The following is an 18215-nucleotide window of genomic DNA, read 5'->3' as shown; positions in this document are numbered from 1 at the left end:
CCTCACCATGTAGATATCCGCCAGTGAGCCAGATCCAGAGGCGCAGAAGGGTGCACCTGTTTGGGGAGTCTGGGCCCCGCCAGGCAGGCCCAGTGAAACCCCCATGAAGGAAACCCACCCCATTTTAGGCAGGCGTTGCGTTTCAACTTACTGTTTAAGAAGAGTAAAAAGACTAGAAAAGCAAATCATTTTATTGAAACCATTCTTCAAAAGGAGCGAATACATTTCAAGTGAATGAATTAAATTTGACCACCACCACCCCGTTTTTCCTTCCCTCCTTCCTAAAAAAGTTAACAGAACTGACAAACACCTGAACACTGATGTAAAACAAACAACTCCAGACACTACAGCTGAATAAGTGCCAATGTGGCAAAGGGAAGCCCTTGCACAAGGTTTCTGCAGAGCACGCAAGGTGACAGCGCAGCACTCTTTGACCCAACAACAGCTTTCCAGTGTGGGCTTGGTTGGGTTTTAGACCACTGAATTCTCAAAAGGCAGCAGCAAGCAGAAGAAAGAGGGAGTCCCCTACTCGTTCCCAATTTATATTTCCTTAAAAGTAATATAAACAACTTGTAAGCCTGTCATGTTCAAAGGGAGAAAGTAATAGTAATAAAAAAGAAGACGAGCACGGGACTAACATTTCTCCAGAATTTTACATTCAGATTCCAATTGGTTTATCAGGACTCACAGTAGAATGCACATTCTTCCCAAAACAGGTATGCAGAAACAGTTGGCTTTCAATAAATTCTGAAATTCCATTTTCATCAATGCACATTTTAAGAGGCAAAGACAACGTGTATGTGCATGTACATACACAATTTCAAAGAATGGCATGGGAGAGATGGCTGCCCAAAATTTCCAAGCACTGCACGAGTATGAACCTTGATGATATGAAAGGGGCTTTCAATTCACAGCACACAATTTACGATTTAATTTTTTATACCTGCCTTGCTGTGGGAACCTGTGGAATTTGGCATACAACTTCTACCTAAATACAGGAGAAAGAGTTCCTCAAAGCTGCAGGGTTTGACAAACACATCTTATGGTTCACTCATGGAAAGCATACACGTTTCCAAACTGTAGGGGGGTGTTTGCTCTTGGCCAGTGAGTAAGTGGGCAGTGGGATTGAAGACAAAATGATCTAACCAAATTCCAAGAAAGTATCTCTTTGGAGCAACAATGGGGGGCGGGAGGGATTGGTTCTGAGTGAAAATGGAAGTAAGAAAGATTGTTTTTCCTCCTCCCTGGTAACAACATCTTTGGGCACATATCCTAGCTTATGTGCAGATGGACTTATTTGTGCTTCTGAAAACTGAAGCATCAGGATTTCTTGTCTGATAGTGCCTCCTATACTACTCACTGGCTGAAGTGGGAAATTCAGTTGCAAGGTGGGGTAATTCAGCAATTAAATAAAAACACGCACACGTAGGACAGCAAACTTTGTAAGCCAACTTCCAAACCAGCACAAGAAAAGCACAAGGAAATGCTGAAGTTAAGAACAGTACCCAGAACTGCTAGGAAGGCTATTAGAAAGAAGTGACAAATAACTCGAGGAGCAAGGAAAACTATTAATTTAAAGAGGAATATGAACCTTCTTTTGGTTGGATACATCAACTCCCCTTTTATTACAACAGCATAGTTTCAGGGCTCCTTAAATTAACTGATGTTAGGGGTTTTTTTTGGTCACAGTCAATAATTGTTGATGGAAAGTTGGGATGTGTGCTAGTGTCCCTTACTGCCTTGTCAATGGCCACACCTGCTAGTCTATGTCTAGGTATTAAGAACCTGACTTTGGGTGTGGATTATAACAATTATGTCAGCAATTTTGTTTTCCTTTTGAGTATTATCTACTTCCTTTACATTCCACTTCTGTTTTATCAGTTTCTGTTGCACAGAGGCCCGAAGACAAAACTGGCATCAACAGCCGTAGATTAAGAACATAAAGGAAATGCTCACCCAGGCCTTGTCCATACATCTTAGTAACAACGTTATGAGGCTGAAGCAGAAGATTCCAACTTGTTATTTCCATTTGCAGGGAGAATAGTTGCAGACACAGTAACGTACACTGCTCTTCACAAGATAAGGCATAGCCTAGAACACTTATGCCAAGTGTCTTTTCCTAGAACAGTTTCAGGCAAATTTAATCTACCAGTCAGAAGTGGAAATTCCAGGGAGAGTGCGGACAAAAACAGCAAGTGTTTCTAAGTGAGTTTAAAGTCATCTATAAACAAAGGAAGTAAAGAGGCAGGACAACACACAAAATCAGCAACAAGGAAATTCCCAGCAAAAAACAAACACCCACTGCATGTTGTTGTCAGTCTGTGCCATGTTCCACTAACCAGGTCCATTATTAAAACAACGGAGTTAACTGTAAATAAATAGATGTTGATGCACAGGGGGATTTGAGAAAATGTTATAATTCATCATTGGTTCTGGTGTCTTCTCCTGTTTCAGACCTCTTGTCTGTCTGTGAATCTGCAACAAAGAGATAAAAATGAACAAAGTAAGAATAAAACGAGATAAGTGCTCAGCACACAAGACACATTTTCAAATCAAAATACCCAGAAGTCCAAGGAAATGTTTTGGAACAGGGACACATATGGAGTAAGAACACTTCCTACAACACGTGGGTAGCTAGGTCAGACATGCAGAGAATGCCATGGTTTGATGCTTGAACTCAAATAGTCCTGGAGCACTTCTTTCCAGGTGGAAATGACACAGCGACGCAGGAACAAGCATGGCTGATGGGTGGCGGGTCCTTTGGCATGGAGAGGGAAAAGGATGCCACCATTCTAACCTAAACTCGTATTTACAGAGAATTTTCCCCAAAGGTGCATTTGCCAATAGCAGCCGAACTTCCAAGTGACTTGACTCTCCAAGATTCCCAGTGGCAAGTCCAGTGAATTCATAGGGATAAAATTTACTTACTTAAAAGTGAGTAGGAAAAATAGAGGTTTCATGGTTTTAACTATTTTTTTATTTAACATGTATGTAGAAGGTAAGAATTAGCTAAGGAGCATATTGCATGCTAATAAAAAGTGGCATCCGTGGAAAGCTGTAACAAATGCAGTCAATCCCATCAAAGATATACCCCTTTACTGGGAGTATCTTTGATAAAGAATACAGCAAGTCAAAGACCGTCTCTGATAGAGCCCAAAATCTGCATTTATATACCCCTTCCAGGGTGACTCAGCTTATGCTAAGGAGGCACTGAAGAAAGCACCTGGAGGGTGCATCATCAGGTTCTGGTGATGCAAATGCCCCCCACTGGGCCCTACATAGGTAGAAGTCCTACATGAGAAACCCATAAATAGGACAGAAGCTCAACAGCATCCATGTTCCCCAGCAAGCGGTATTAAACTGCACAGTTCTAGAAAAGAAGGCTCCTGTTTACCATTATAATGTAGGAAGCAAGGAAGGAGATCACTTGCAGCCTATGTAATTTCAGTTCTCTTACCCTGAGGTCTCCTTACCTGTGTCTGGTCCCAATTCATTATCCAGTGGTGCTTTCTCCTCTGTGGGTGGTTCTTTGGCTGGGCTGGCATCTTCTAATTTTTCTGCTCCTAGTAGGCAAAACTGGTTATCAACAGTTGCAGAGAGGGAAAAATGGCTACATTAAAAGACCCATGGCATGGAACAGCAGATTTTCTGGGATATGCACAATGACAAATTGCATACCCTACTTTCCACCGAAATATATCTAAACATCACAAATTATAGGGTGGGGAACATGCTTGAGGTGTGTGTGTGTATAGGCAAATGCCCCCCACTGGGCCCTACATAGGTAGGATGTAACCACATCCACTGATATTACCCCCAACACACCCATTTTGCTTTTGCTGAGAGACATGGAGAAAGAGTCCCTGGCTTTGTGCTCCGTCCCTTCTGAGGCAGTGTGCGGTGCATGAATGGATTTGGCCAGCACTGGAAGGAGTGGATCCTCCTGGCTGGGTTCCCCACCGCCTGCATCCCTGCTGTTACCCCTGAGCTGTGGTCAGAGGTAACAGTCAGAATTCCTCAAGGGGATGGGCTTGGAGGCCAAGCCGCACACCTAGAGGAATTCAAGGAACCTGTGAATCCCTGTCACAGCGCAACCAACAGAAAACCAAGGCTGAAAGCATTCTTTGAGCCAAGCAGGCTTCAAACCTCAAAGAATCTGGAGGGAAGAGAGTTTATAGCCTAGACCACAGCTGCCATGAGACTTGCTCACCTGCTTGCTTCTCCTCCTTGGGAGGAATGACCTTTTCCCTCTCAGGAGGCACAGTGGTATTCTTGTCCGCTTCTGTTTTCGTTGCATTCTCTTTCTTCTTGAGCTTCGGCTTTGCAAACTTGGCCTTATTGAGGAGGTACTGCACCTCCCTGTCCAGGGCTGCAATCTTCAGCTCAATGTCTTTGGAAAGCAGAGTGGGCTTCTCAGTGGGCGACAGCTTGGTCTGCTCTGCCAGAGTCTCATTCTTCCACAACTAAGAAACAAAACAAATACAGAGCGAGGCATTATTCTTGAGTCCCTGCCTGAAAGAACAGTCTTGCTTCGTGCTGCTCATTGCCAGGTGCTGACAAGCCTTTCTAGGGGGCAAATTTCATTGCACTTTGGATCATAATGGCTCAGAAGCCCCACATGGCCTCTCCTAAGCCATACTCAGACCACCTTTTTAGGTCAAAAAACAGTTGCTGGGGAGCATAATTTTAGGGAGAAATTCTCCCTCTCTCATTGTGCTAGAATCCGGAAACATCCAATAAAACTGATTGGCAAGGACAGACAAAAAGAAAGTACTTCTTCACACAGTGCACAATTAACCTATAGAATTCATCTGCGCAAGTCGCAAAGATAGTCATTAATCTAGATGGCTTAGAAAGGGGATGATGAAGGACAATCATGGGCCAGACCTACACTACTGCTTTAAAGTGCTTTATAACAGTTTTATAGCGCTTTAAAGCAGTTAAAGCGCTTTATAACTGTAATAAAGCGCTTTAAAGCAGTAGTGTAGATCCTGCCATGGACTACTAGTCATGTTGCCCATATTCAGACTTCAGGTTCAGACACATTATGCCACTGAAGCCGGAGAGGGGCTACTGCTCTTGAGTCCTGCTCATGGACTTCTCAAGAGGCATCTGGCTGGCCACTGAGGGAAGCAGGATGCTGGGCTAGGTAGGCCTTTGATCTGATCCAGCAGAGCTCTACTTATGTCCATCTGTGAACCAAACGGGACATCTAGGTCTGCACCCCTTGTGACCCCATCTTACCGCTGTCTCATTTATAGCTTTCTCCAAGGTGCTTAGCTCCACCTCTGTGAATATCTGATCCACCTCTGGAATCATCCGAGCTCCCCTGAAAAAGTGAACAAGAAACATGCCCATTGCCTCTTGCCTTGCAGCAGAATTTATATCTGGTGCGATTGGCTCCTGTGTACCCAGTCACTGCTACTTAAGACACCACTTCAGTTTAACTATTCTAGAAAAGTTGACCACAGGCACTTTGGAAATTGGACAGATATCACAGCAGAAAGAATCTTGATTTTTTTCATTCAAAAGGACATGTCTCAAGTCATAATAGGAAGCTAAATAATATTGGCAGTTTTACAACAGGCTTTTTCCAGTGAGCACAAGTCCCAGTTCGTTTTGACGCCCCAACACGTGACCCTAAGTTCTGAAGCCTCAATTTTCTTTTTCCAGCTGGTGACAAAAACATCGAACCAACAGCACTGAATTTTACACAAAATATGAAACCTTGTGCAAGAAGGAGGGAAAAGCAGACAGGTATTTATGGCTACTACAAAATAATGTCCTGACAGGAAAATCAAACCCAGACAAGCCCCTAGTAGTGTGTGCGCCCACACATCTCAATCCTGAGAGCTGAATTAAGCTGCTAGAAGCCAACAAACTGCTTGTAAGAATAAAGCAATACCCTCTGCTGCCCTATCCCACTAAACACGCCTCGGTCATGCGTACTTCAGGAAGATACTGGAGTGATTGAGCAAGCTTTCCAAAGCAGCCAGACGGTCCGGCCATTTCCTTCTCTCCTCCACACGAAAGAAAAGGCTCCGGCATAGTTTCTTCAGTTCAGAGAGCTTCTCCTTCAGCTCCTGCAAATTGGAACAGAAATTAAAAGCATTGAGATACTCTCATGGCCCAAACTCCAGGTTGCAGAGATTACCAATCAACTGGAGGCTCAAGTAGCAGAAGCAAAGGGCCCACGGAATTTCATTTCCACACAGGCAAGATGAACATCCCTGGGGACTCCAGGAATACAACATTGACAGGTAGGGCATTATTAATGTATCAAGATCCACAAGAGTTCGATTGCCTGCCCCAGTGTAAAGAAAACACATAATATTCAATCTCAAATTTTTGTGAAAAGCACAGAGCGCCTTCAGGTATGGGGTGGTATAGAAATGTATTAAATGAATGAATGAATGAATGAATGAATGAGTAGTTGAAGCTTTGCGAAGTTCAGAGTGGGAGGAGTCTATAAGGTTTCAACCTTAGTTGTGGCTGTATAACCCTCCTCTTCCATCCAGTTGGAAACTTCACTCAGCTTCTTGGAAATTTCCTCTCTCTCTTCCTCAGATGAAACAAACTGGTACTCCTCCTGATAGAGCTTGTCCTGGTAAATGAAAAAAAAAGTGAGGCATTTCTTTGGTGGACTTTCCATGACACTTGGGGGAATGTTCATTTCCTTTATTTGCTCTTCCTGATCAAAGGAGTTTGGCCAAAGAAAGCACAGTAATCTCCCCTGCCTGTTCTGAATTCTGTTACAGTTCAAGGGCAGTGTTGCCATAAAATATTTATTATTAATACTTATATACCACTTAATATAACAAAAGATAACCTGTTCACACATACATATTAAAAACCACTATTTAAAATACACTATTAAAAAACCCCCAACTACAGTAACAACAAAAAGCAATGCAAAGAACAACGTGATAGAGCAGCATATGATTAATTTAAGTAATTACAAGCCAGGGAAAGCCTGGGTGAACAAATGCATTTTCGGGAGGCATTTAACACACACATTTTCTGCCTCCTGAACGCCTCCTGAATGGGGAGGGTATTCCAGAGGGTGGGTGCCGCCACTGAGAAGGCCCGCCTTCGAGATATTACATAGTGACATTCTATTGATCATGGCCTGACCGGCAAGGCCTCCTCTGAAGTTCTTAAAGGTTGGTTGGGGGGGGGGGGAAGGCGATCTGCTATGTATCCTGGTCCCAAGTTGTACGTCAACAAGATAATCTTGCATATGGCTCAGTGATTAATAGGCAATCACTGCAGTTCTTCTAACACAGGTGAAATGTAAAAATGCCTGAGTGTCCCACTAAGTATCTAGCTGTTGCATTCTGCACTAGCTGCAGGTGCAAGTTCAGCCACACATAGGAGTGCATTGCAGCAGCAGCCACTCTCTGGAAAACCCTCCCTCGTGCGGTTCAGGAGGCGGAAAATGTAATAACTTTTAAACGCCTCCTAAAAACGTATCTTTTTAAATAAGCTTTCCCTGGACTATAATTTATTCTGGTTTTATGTGATTTTAAAGTTTTAATCTGGATTTTATGGTTTTAGTTGTAAACTGCCCAGAGAGCTTAGGCTGTTGCGCAGTATAAATATGAAATAAATAAATAAATAAAATAGTCATGAGGTCACTACTGCATGAACCACAGTGGCTAGGCTATTTCTATCCAGGAATGGACATAGTTGTTGCATCAGCCAAAGTCAGTAATAAACACTCCGAGCCACTGAGGTTACTTGGGTCTCCAGCGACAAAGATGGATCCAGGAGCACCCCAGAGTTGGTCTAGAAGGATACAGTGGGTCAATGGTATCAAAAGTCAGTGACCGGTCGAAAAGAAGGAACAGGATCACACTCCCCTATTCTGTTCCCTAAGAAGGTACTGCATGAGGGCGACCGAGGCCAATTCTGCCCTGAGCCCAGACTGGAATGGATCGAGTTCATCAGTTTCACCCTTGAATGCTTGCAGCGGGATCACCACCACCCTTTCAAGCTCAGAAATGCAGCATTAGTGACTGGACTATAGTTTGTGCAGATCTCTGGATCCAGGGAAGACACATAAGTCAACTGGCAGCAAAGATTTGGTTTACCAATGCTTTTCTGGGGCCCGGATATTCTAAAGGAATACATGGAATCTCCTAGAGCCATTTCTGTCCCTTCGTCTGTTCTCCCACCTGGGTCTCAAAGATGAAGGCCTCGAGGCTGTTGGCCGACTTCTCCCTCTCCTGCTTCTCCAGGTCTCTTTCCGTCAAGTCTTGCAACCTGATGTTGGAAAAGGGTGGGAAGGGCAAAGAGCCCAGGTCACAACATCCCCTTGAGGGCACAAAGAGAGAAAAGCATCTCTCTGCACAACGAACACACCCACCCTCCTTCCCTCCACATGACAAGGAGATGTCCCCAAACCTACTTCTTGACCGAGTCCTGCAGCTCTTCGGGCAGCAACTCCGGCACGTCGTTCACATCCAGCTCCACCGTGATCTCCTCCACCAGCTTCTGCTTCTTCGGAGGTTTTGGCTTTTTCTCCTCCTCCTCTTCCTCGGCTGCTGCTTTGCCACCATTACCCTCAGGGCTCTTTGCAGGCTCCTCCTGCTTCTCAGTCCCTGGCTTCCCTTGGGCTTCCTGGACACAGAAGTAATTCCAGGATAAACAGAGGTTGTATTCAAGTACCCACTAGATCAAAAATTCAACAGGCTCATTTTATTTTTAGGTTGATCCCCTACTTCTAGAAGCTAGTTGGCTGGGCTGATGCAACTCTGGAGGAAGCTAGAACCAGAGCTGTGGAGAAACCACAAGTAATGCCTCCTCATGTGTCCTCCAGAACACAGGAAGAAGAACCCTGCAGCTGACTCAGACCCAAAGCCTACTTAGGCCAGCCTTGTCTTCCCACCATGGCTTAAGAGATGTCCTAATGAGAAGCCCACAGGCAGGGCATGAGTGCAACAGCACCCTCCCACTCATGTTCCTTTACAACTGGTGTACACTGGAATGCTGCCTCTGATACGTGAGGTAATATTTAGCAGCCGTGACTAGTAGCCATCAACAACTTTATCTGATTTTGTTATAGGAAATGTCGCAGTTTAACTGTCTGCTGTGTGGAGAAATACATTCAGCTTCAGGGGATGACCCCGCTGGATTCTAGCATTATACTCATTTTAATTTGTCACAGAGATGGTACACTTGAGAGCCTCTTGAAAGAGCCAGTCATGCCCAGGAAGCATCTTTGAGGCTGCCCAGATCACAGACGATTCCCCAAGTCACTGAAGGAGCATCTCTGCGGGCAGAGAGCAAGGTGTATGCCAGCTCAGACAATACCAGAAGGAAAAGATGGGACAACAAAAACCCACCACCCTAAAACAGGCTCAACGCAGGGCAGATACCCATTCCTCAGAGAAAGCCCCACACAACCCCATCCATAGCTATCAGATTCTGAAAGCAAAACTCCCATCCTTCTCCAAAGAGCAAGCAAAGATTTTGGTGGCTCAGTGTTTGGAGCCTGAAAGAGAAATGCTCTCCCCGCCAACTCCACCTGCAGGGAAGCCTTCGCCTTGCTCCTTATCAGATAATGAGGAGAGGAGGCGCTTCAGGGAATCTCGTGGTTTGCTCACCTGGGAGTCGGGCTTCTCTCCTCCACCCTCTTGCTGGTCTTCTGCTGCAGAAGCATCTCCAGCAGTGTTTTCCGCAGTCGGGGGTGGCGATGGCTGTTTTTCCCCCTCCTCACTAGCTGCCCCTGGATCATCCTTCTGGTCCTCCTTGCCTGGTTCCGCTTGGCTCTCCTCTTCCTCCTGGGAAGCAAGGAGGGGAAATGCTCAAGGGTCAGGCATCGGAACGTTGCGCAGCTAGGCTTCTTTAGCTGGGACTCTGGAGGGACCCAGCAGGCCCAACCAAAATCCATGTTCAAACCATCTAGGGCTCCTATCTAGGGCTCCTCCTGGCTCCCAGCCAAGAGCACAATGTCTTGGGGCTGGGCCAGGGTCCTCCCCCATCCTTTCATTATGCCTGTACCCCTTTTCAGACCCTACTGACATCTGCATTAGGCTCAAGAGCGCATCCAGCTGGTGGCTTGTCCACAGCCAGCACCGCAGAACTCACCTGAACTGTCTCAGTCAGATTTTCTGGTGCTTCTGGAACAGGGCTGCCTCCTCCAAAGAGGCTGGAGATTGTGTTTCCAAGCTCTGCCCAAAAGATGAAACATGCCTCAGATGGATTCAAGAACGCTCTGCTTTTGCCCCCTGAACGATCCCCTCAGGGGTGGCTCCGTCATTTCTGGTGGCACCGTATCCAATGCACGTAGGACTATTAAAGGAAGTCAGCGGCAGTGGAGTGGAGAACTGGCCTCTGGTTGCCTGCAGAGCTGAGGGCCAGAAGGTGGGTAGAGGGCTCTTTCCCCACCCCCTCAGGCCGATGTGGAGAACTGGGAGGAGCTAGCTGGCCTAATGCTGGCTACACGACAGGGGTATAAGGTGGTGTTGGTAGTGCCCCTGCAACCTGGCGGACTTACTTGTTAGCGTGGATTCCTCCTCCGGCTTGTCCTCCACCAAAGTCTCAAACACAGATTCTACCTGGAAGATGACACACAAGGCCCATGAGACTGCATCGGAAGACCCAGTGATGGAACCAAAGATGCAGGGTACAGTGGCAAGGGTTGCTTACACGATCGAGGCTTAGCACACCACTCTCGTCCATGTTGAAATGAGCCTTGATGCCTTTGGACTCATAATCCAAATGCTTCTTGAAGCTCTCACCTACACCGTGCAGCTTCACCCGTGTGAGATTCAAGGACCCAAAAATGCTGCAAAGACCAATGCGAGAGCGAGAGTTGAGATGGGCAAGTAAATCCGTTATCCCTCCTTCCCATTTCCAGGCTCCAACTCCACCATGGGGCCTACAATACCTTGCAGAAATACTGAACAAAAATTAGTCAACATGGATATTATTTTTTCTTGGCTGTTCACCAACAAGTCGACGCACGTGAGAACAAATGGAGTTCTCCATTTAGGTGAGGGGTATACATCTTGAGTCTAGGCAAAGCAATCAGCTCTGGGAAAGCAAACCATGTTACATTTTTATAACACAATGAAAGGTCTATGCAAGCTCCATCACCTGGAATTCTTCCCTTCATAAAGTGAGTTAAAAGGCAGCAGGAGCTGCCATAACAAAGGGCTGAATGAGAAACAGACACCGTGTTTGCTCATGTGCCCACAAACGTACTTACTGCAAGTCACTCTCACTCAGGAAGCCCATATCTGCGTAGTTGACATGGAACTCAAAGTCATCTGTGTAGCGGTTGAAGGTGATGACCTTGCGCTGGGGGTACGGAGCCATTCGTTGGAACAGGATCCGCCGGTTGTGTTTCAGACTCTTGGATTTATCTTCCTCTTCCACCTCACGGGTGAATTCCACCTAGGGTTGGGGAGGACAAGCCACAGGCTGTGTGTCTTTCAGGCTCGACCACACTGGACAGCCAAGCCCCAAGCCAACAGGCGTCTTGTCCAGATAGATGAGCTCAGCGCTTCCTGAACTGCTTCAGATGAGCTTGTTACCCCTCTCTGGCCTCCACAGCACAGCCCTCACCATGGACCCACATTCATTCCACCCACCCTTAATATCGAGCCGCAGCTTACCTGGATAGGGAAGACAGCCGCATCACGAACAATGAAGGGCTTCACCTTGAAGGCTTTGCTCAGGGCAGCTGCCTGGTAGACGGCACCCATTGCTGCCGCTTCATCTGCATTGATGTTCTTGCCCAGCTCATCCCTGAGGTTGGCAACAGAGGAAGAGTTAAGTGCCAGAAAGAGTAATGGGGTGGGGGAGGGGGAAGGGGAAGGGGAACCCGAGACTGGCCCCTCGCTTACTTGCCAACAGCTTTTAGCAGAAATTCCTGCACCTTTGGCACGCGAGTGGCACCACCAACTAGGATCACCTGGTCAATTTCATTCTAGAAATCAGAGGAAGATACAGATCTGATTCTTGGGAGCTTAGGTTGAGCCACCATTCTGAACCTAGAACTCTGAGTCTGCAGAGCTAAGCGAGGAGAGCAGTGCACGAAGATGCCTGCCCCTCGCCTGCATTCTGTAAGTTACACAGACCCTCTGCCAGGAGAGCATTTCTGTACCTACCAGACTGATCTCAGCACTGCTAAGCGCCTGATGCACAGGTCCTGCAACCCGCTGGAACAAGTCGGAACACAGATCCTCAAACTGCTGCCGTGAAACCTTGGCCTTGAAGTCAATGTCATCTAGCAAGCCCTCGACCTGGGAAGGGAAAGAAGCCAAGAGCCGCGCAGGTCACGCGCTGTTCCCCACCCATCATTTCACCACAAAGTCCCCAAGAAAACAGGGGTGGAAAAAAGAGAGAGGGCGCTTCAACCCCTTCTCAAAGCCACCACATCCCCTCACTACTTCTCCAGAGCATCCGGATGAAATGTGCAAGTCAGCAACGCAAGAAGGTAGCTTGCTGCTCTCCTACCCGTTTATCAGACTCCAAAGCCTCAGCTTACACACACACACACACACACACACACACACACACTTACTTCCTGGCACCCAGCCTACCTGGGCCATGTGGTCAGCATTGGCACTCAGCACCGTTTTCAGGCGATTGGCTTCCTTCAGTAGCTTGGCCATGGACCGGAGGTTTTTCCGGACATCCTTTGATGGATGTTGCTCATTGAAGAGTTTGGCCAAATGGTCTCGAAGGCGCAGCTCCATCACTAGCCCTCCCAATGTGCGATCAAACCTGAGCAGAAAAGAGGTGCTGGAAGCAGGCGCTCAAGCCAGGGCTACCTGCAAAGAAGCCCAACAACTAACCCTCTGGGTCCTGCCTGTCTCAGTGAGGATCTCTGGGATCGCTTTCTTTCCCACCCCCTGGTTTCCAGTACAGACTTCCCCCAATGTGGGCTGAGAGGGGTTCTGCTTCTTCTATCCCACTCTCCTGACTTCCTAGCAAGCTGGAAGTCTGATGCCAAGGGATGAGCTCTTACCCAACACCCCGGATCTGCAACTGAGGCTGAGTCCCCGAGTCCTTTGTTTTCAGAGTTTGGTAGGTCACAATGGTGCACACGGTGCTGCTTGCTCCCATGTCATAAAACATGATATTCTGGAAAATGATAAAGAACCAAGGCTAAGAAAATCAGGGAGGAGCAGAAATGGACGCGCCACACGCTGACGAAAGGGTTGGGGAAGACAGGTCTGTCCCATCTTCAGATAGATAGATACACACACACACAAACACACTCACTCACACAAAGAGACATTTGGCCATATACCAAATCAGGCAATTGGTCCAAATAGCCCAATACTGTCTACTTTGACTGGCAGCAGCATCTAAAGCAGAGAAAAATCTTCCCCCTTATCTGCTACCTTTGAGCCTTTTCACTGGAAATACGGAATCTGGGAAATTCTACATGTGAAGAACGTGCTTTGCCTTGGGAGTTATGGTCTTACACAAAATATATGTACTCAAGCAGCAACTCTGCCAGGCCTTTGGGCACTCATGATTCCACAAATACATATTGCCATGGATCCAGGCACTCCGATTTACAAAGGAGAGTGGCCTGTCCAAATCCCTGGTGGTTTGGAGGTAGGACAGAAGCTTGAGCCCTAGAGAAAAAAAAATGCTCCCCCCACGTGCACACACACAATCCAACCCCTCCCAAGCCACTATCCTCTCCAGCCACACACACCTGGGCTGTAGCATTGATGTCTTTCCTTCGGAATACTCCATAGTTCAAAGCCACAGCTGTGTTGTCATTGATGAGCTGCAAAACCTTGAGGTCTGCCATTTTTGCTGCATGCAGGACAGCTCTCCTTTCCGCCTGGTTGAAGTAGGCAGGGACAGTGATTACAGCATCCTTGACGGGCTGTTCTGTAAGATGGGGAGAAGTCAGGAAGTTAGCTCCTAGCCTGTATGGCTTTCTCTTTTTCTTCATTTACTTGTGGGGCATAGAAGGGCCCAGCATTTTCATCCGCTCTCTCTGTCTCACTAATCCCATACCCAGAAGTCAAGACAATTCTTGTGCTTCACAACAGAGTCATTTCCAACCTGCAAACTCCTCAGCCAGCGTCCGAGAATAGTTCAGGACCATGCCCAGGATCTCTTCTGGAGAATACTGCATTTTGCTGCAAAGAAGAACAAGGAGGATTGAATCCTACATTCCTGACCCCAGCTTGAAATGCATCTTTTGGAGACCTCTTTAAAAAGACTGCAGCAATTCCAGACCCTCAGTAGACCAAACCTAAATGGCCACAACAACTTTGAATGACCTGGAGCCCTCTAGGAAGTCCTTGAGCAATGACAGATGGGTTCCAATCATCAATAGCAGCTCTAGCAGTGGCTGCCTGGGAACACACACACAACTACTTCCTGCCACAGGCCTGGGAGAAGGAAATGAAACCCTGATCTCGTCTCGCAACCCCATCCTTTGGGCATGGATAGACATCATCACGTCTGCCTAACACTGCCCCTGAAAGACTGGAGAGCCACACACCCTAGTACAAACTGACCACAGCATTTGACCAATTGGGTCCCTCCAGGTGACCTACAGGAAAATGAAAACCGCTTCCCTTGCTCAGCTGTGCCACATGGCAAACCCAAAGGTGGCCACTCACTCTGACAGCTTGAAGGTGACTGTCCCCCTTCTTGCATCCTTCCCCAGCTCATGCTCTGGGAAGCGCGACTGGTATACTGCCACTTGGGGGTTATCAATATGCTTGCCCAGAAGATCCTGGAAATACCGGAATGCCACCTTCGGGTTCTTGATGGCCTATGAAAGAGAAGCATGTTAACACATAGTGCTGATTTCTGAGTAGCATTTCCCTTATAAAAATACAAATAATAAACCCTCAAGAACTAAATCATTTGAAAATGTTTAAAGTACCAAGCAGGGCAGTGTTTAGCATCCTCTGTTCCCAATAGCCAAAGTGCCACTGTACATGAAGGCAAGCACAGGCAGGACTCCCACAGGTAGCAAGTGGGATGCCAGAATCAAGGCAGCCCAACCTCCTAAGCGACACCAGGAACACGGCCTCTCCACCAATCTCAAGAGGGAGGTACGTGCCGTGGGAGCTTCAAGTGGGGCAAAAGGGAAGGGGCAGCAGACCCAGCATCCTCAGAGAACTCCAGCAAGAGCCCTTAAAGCTAAGCGGAGAAAAGAGGCATGTGAGGGGCACTTGAGGGCTTACCATTCCCAAAGCACTGTCACCAAAGAGGCGCTCGTTCTCCTTCAGGACCACGGTCACCGGGGTTTTCCTCCGAGATTCCCTAAAGCAAGACGGAAGGTCACAGTTTCCAAAGGAGATCAGGAAGCTGTCTAATGCCAGATCCCTCTAGCCTGGTACTGCCTGCTCAGGCTAGCCATGGCTCTGCAGGATCTTGGGCAGAGACACAGCTTCCCCCTCGTTTGTCACTTAATCGTTACAAACTGGAGATGCTGCCAGGGACTGGCCCTGGGAGCTTTTGCAGGCAAAGCGGTGCTCCGCCATCAAGCTCTGGTCCCTTCCCAGAGACTACTGTCAACTGGACAGGCCCAGAACTGGTTTTCCAAGCCAGGATTCAAGTCTAGAACTTGCTTTGGGTGGGGGGTGGGGTGGGCAGAGCACTCTTTTCCCCACAGAGGGCTGTAGACCCAGGGGAAAGTCCATTGCAGGCCTGCAGCTGATGGCAGACTCGGTCGGAGCCAAAAGTGGGCAGAGTTTGCAGCATTGCAGAGCACCCTATTTCTCCTCTACCCCCCTCTCCCCACTGCTCCCCGTGCTCTCTCACACACAGACCACGGAAGAGGAAGCAATTTCCAGAGTGTGGTCTGGAGAGAAAGAGTGGGCCTGCCTAGGCCAGAGGTCTGGATGCTGCTGCGCACGACACAAAAGTTAGGCTGAGGGGTGCAGGGTCCCCTCACCAGTCATAAAGTAACAGAAGAGGAGCCCATCTGAGCTTCTGCCAAATGTTCTTCCCTTTCTGCTAAATAGCCGCATTTACAATTTGGAGATAAACATTCCAGGCAGATGTGAGTGAGTTCTGGGACCTACTCTCTTTTTACAAATTAGGTATTGATATTATGTGCTAGCCTGGCTACATGTTGAGTCAGGAACCAAGGTACTGACATTTCCCATGGACTGAATCGCTTCCTTTCTTTGCAGTTACCAAGACTAAAAACAATCTTTTGGTGCTACATCAATATTACAAATTCTGCCTCCAGTTGTTAAGTCTCGTCTGTGCTGCTAATATGTGCCGACCCCTCAAGAAAAATGGTTCTTGCCAACCCACCCACTCACTTGTTTAAGACGATTTCCATGGGCACCCCAGGCTTGACGATCGCTACCTTCATGGACTCACTGCCCAGGTCAACAGACATCACGGCCAAGGAATCTGCAGCACAAAAGCACCAGGTCAAGCACACTCAGCGCCAGGGACAACCTCAGAGTTAAGTCATGCCAGGTGATAGCCTCACCCCTTTCCCCGCATTTCCAATGAGTTTCAAAGCCTCAGCCAGACATACACTCTGTCTGATCAGGCCATATGAATCCATCACCCAGAGCCTCTCCTGCTTTAATTAATGTATTTATAGTGCCTATATACTACTTAATATATTAAAATGTCTAAGCAGATGTGCTAAAATGCAAATGTAATACAGCGTACATTTAACTAATTTATACATTTAAGCTTTAACTAAACCCAACCTGGGGCCAAGGCAACATACTAAAACATATACTTATATTTAACTGTACTCAGCTCAAAACAATTAAAGCACAGGCCAAACTATAACCATGCTGCACAGATCATCTTAGCCAGTCATCAAAAGCCGGTCTAAGCACAGACATATCACAGGGCATCAGAAAGGCTCCATGGGAAAAACTTTTCACAGCATCCCCCAAAGCCCCATGTTTGTCAGGCAACTATCAAGAACACCTCTTCATGCTTGTTTGTTTATTTATTCATTATATGTAGTTTTATATTTCAATCACAATCCTAGAGCAATTTACAAAAAGAACAAAACTAAAATGTTTATACAAAAATAACTTGAAATCTACAAAATTATAAAAGCAGCATAAAGCCAGTCCTCTGCCCGTCACAAATCCTAGTGAGGTGCCTCTGGCAAACCACTCAGCAGCTGCAGCTGTTTCTATTATGTGAGTTTTACTGTTGTATGCTATACTGAGAGAACGCCTATCCTGATGTCCAGATTCTGGCTGGACATCAGGAAAAACTTCCCGACTGTTATAGCAGTACGACAATGGAAGCAGTTACCTAGGGAGGTTGTGCGCTCTCCCACACTAGAGTCATTTAAGAGACAGCTGGACAACCACCTGTCAGGGAAAAATCTCAGAATCATAGAATAGCAGAGTTGGAAGGGTCCTACAAGGCCATGGAGTCCAACCCCCTCCCGCTCAATGCTTTGAGGTGGATTCCTGCATTGACCAGGGGATTGGTCTTGACGGCCTTAGAGGCCCCTTCCAACTCTACTATTCCATGACCTTCTGGATTTTGTAAGATGAGCATTAGGGCACATGCAGCCCACAGTTGGTTTCCTCATCAGATGAATTACTACGAACTCTGCTTGACTGAACTGGAAGCGTCTTCTTGCTCTGCAATCTGACAGACCCTCCTCCTCCTCCTGGGGTTCTGAACGTCCTGCCGGTTTCTCCCTGCCCACCTTGTGCCCGAGGCGCCCCCCTTCACACGTGCCTCCCCGCCCGGCCCCCACTTGGGTGCTCAACGAGCCTTCAGACAACCCCAAAGAGGCGCCTTTAACCTGAGCCAGGGGCGCAAGGGGGCCGGGAGGGGGCGCCCCCCTCACATTCCCTTCAGGCGCTGCAACCTGCGGAGGCCGGAGGGCGCCCGAGGACCCAGGTGCCCCTTCTCGGGCCTCGTCTCCAAGGGCCCTGTGCGTGTGGACGTACCGGAGTAGGCGGGCAGGCCCGCCAGCAGCAGAAGGGGCAAGAAGGGCCACCACAGTAACGGAGCCATCCTGGGCGGGCGGGCGGAGACGGCGTCGGATCTCTCCGGGGGAGGGCGCTTGGCTCGCCCGCGGGGCTCGGCCTCCTCTTGCCTTCCTTTCCCTGCGTCAGGGGAGCAAAGGGCAGCCGGGCGTCAGCACCCTGGAGCGGAGGGAGCGAGCGGCCGCCTCTTGCCTCGGGGCGCCCCCCACCCCGCCGCCTCCGGGCTGGGCAGCCGCGGGGCTCCAACTGCCGCCCACCACACGGCCGGGGCCGCTCCCA

At 47.9% G+C, this 18215-nt stretch overlaps 3 protein-coding genes across 4 annotated transcripts in view; 1 reads left to right on the top strand and 2 right to left on the bottom strand.

The window, feature by feature from the left end:
* RPS25 (ribosomal protein S25) overlaps positions 1-18215 on the bottom strand; it is a 92729-nt gene that overhangs the window by 17414 nt on the left and 57100 nt on the right. The window lies entirely within an intron of this gene.
* HMBS (hydroxymethylbilane synthase) overlaps positions 1-18215 on the top strand; it is a 76363-nt gene that overhangs the window by 35942 nt on the left and 22206 nt on the right. The gene's annotated exons all lie outside the window — the stretch shown is intronic.
* HYOU1 (hypoxia up-regulated 1) lies at positions 1593-18048 on the bottom strand. Of its 2 annotated transcripts, none has more exons than XM_063139045.1 (24): positions 17898-18048; positions 16272-16365; positions 15183-15261; positions 14610-14764; positions 14044-14120; positions 13685-13866; positions 12983-13098; positions 12555-12738; positions 12120-12254; positions 11856-11938; positions 11625-11757; positions 11216-11403; positions 10654-10792; positions 10502-10562; positions 10093-10175; positions 9609-9785; positions 8411-8622; positions 8178-8265; positions 6482-6604; positions 5950-6083; positions 5245-5329; positions 4211-4463; positions 3474-3563; positions 1593-2475 (listed from the first exon to the last, which is right to left on the bottom strand). In XM_063139045.1, the coding sequence occupies exons 1-24, from the start codon at positions 17962-17964 to the stop codon at positions 2414-2416; spliced, it is 3000 nt and encodes a 999-aa protein (XP_062995115.1). In that variant the 5' UTR covers positions 17965-18048; the 3' UTR covers positions 1593-2413. The 2 variants fall into 2 exon arrangements, with proteins under 2 accessions (XP_062995115.1, XP_062995116.1); XM_063139046.1 differs by having other exon boundaries at positions 3474-3560; positions 17898-18047.

This window comes from Elgaria multicarinata, chromosome 12 (assembly GCF_023053635.1).
Source record: "Elgaria multicarinata webbii isolate HBS135686 ecotype San Diego chromosome 12, rElgMul1.1.pri, whole genome shotgun sequence".
NCBI lineage: Eukaryota > Metazoa > Chordata > Lepidosauria > Squamata > Anguidae > Elgaria > Elgaria multicarinata.
Note: the sequence above shows the minus strand (reverse complement) of the source record. Positions and strands in the feature narration are given on the sequence as shown.

What these genes read in the sequence shown, in the direction of transcription:
- HYOU1 (XM_063139045.1), bottom strand. Translation starts at nt 17,964, where the DNA reads ATGGCTCCGTTACTGTGGTGGCCCTTCTTGCCCCTTCTGCTGCTGGCG. An exon ending in ATGGAAATCGTCTTAAACAA is followed by an intron (nt 15,262 to 16,271) that starts GTGAGTGGGTGG and finishes GTCTTGCTTTAG; the next exon opens with GGAATCTCGGAGGAAAACCC. An exon ending in TTGCAGATCCGGGGTGTTGG is followed by an intron (nt 12,739 to 12,982) that starts GTAAGAGCTCAT and finishes TTTTCTGCTCAG; the next exon opens with GTTTGATCGCACATTGGGAG.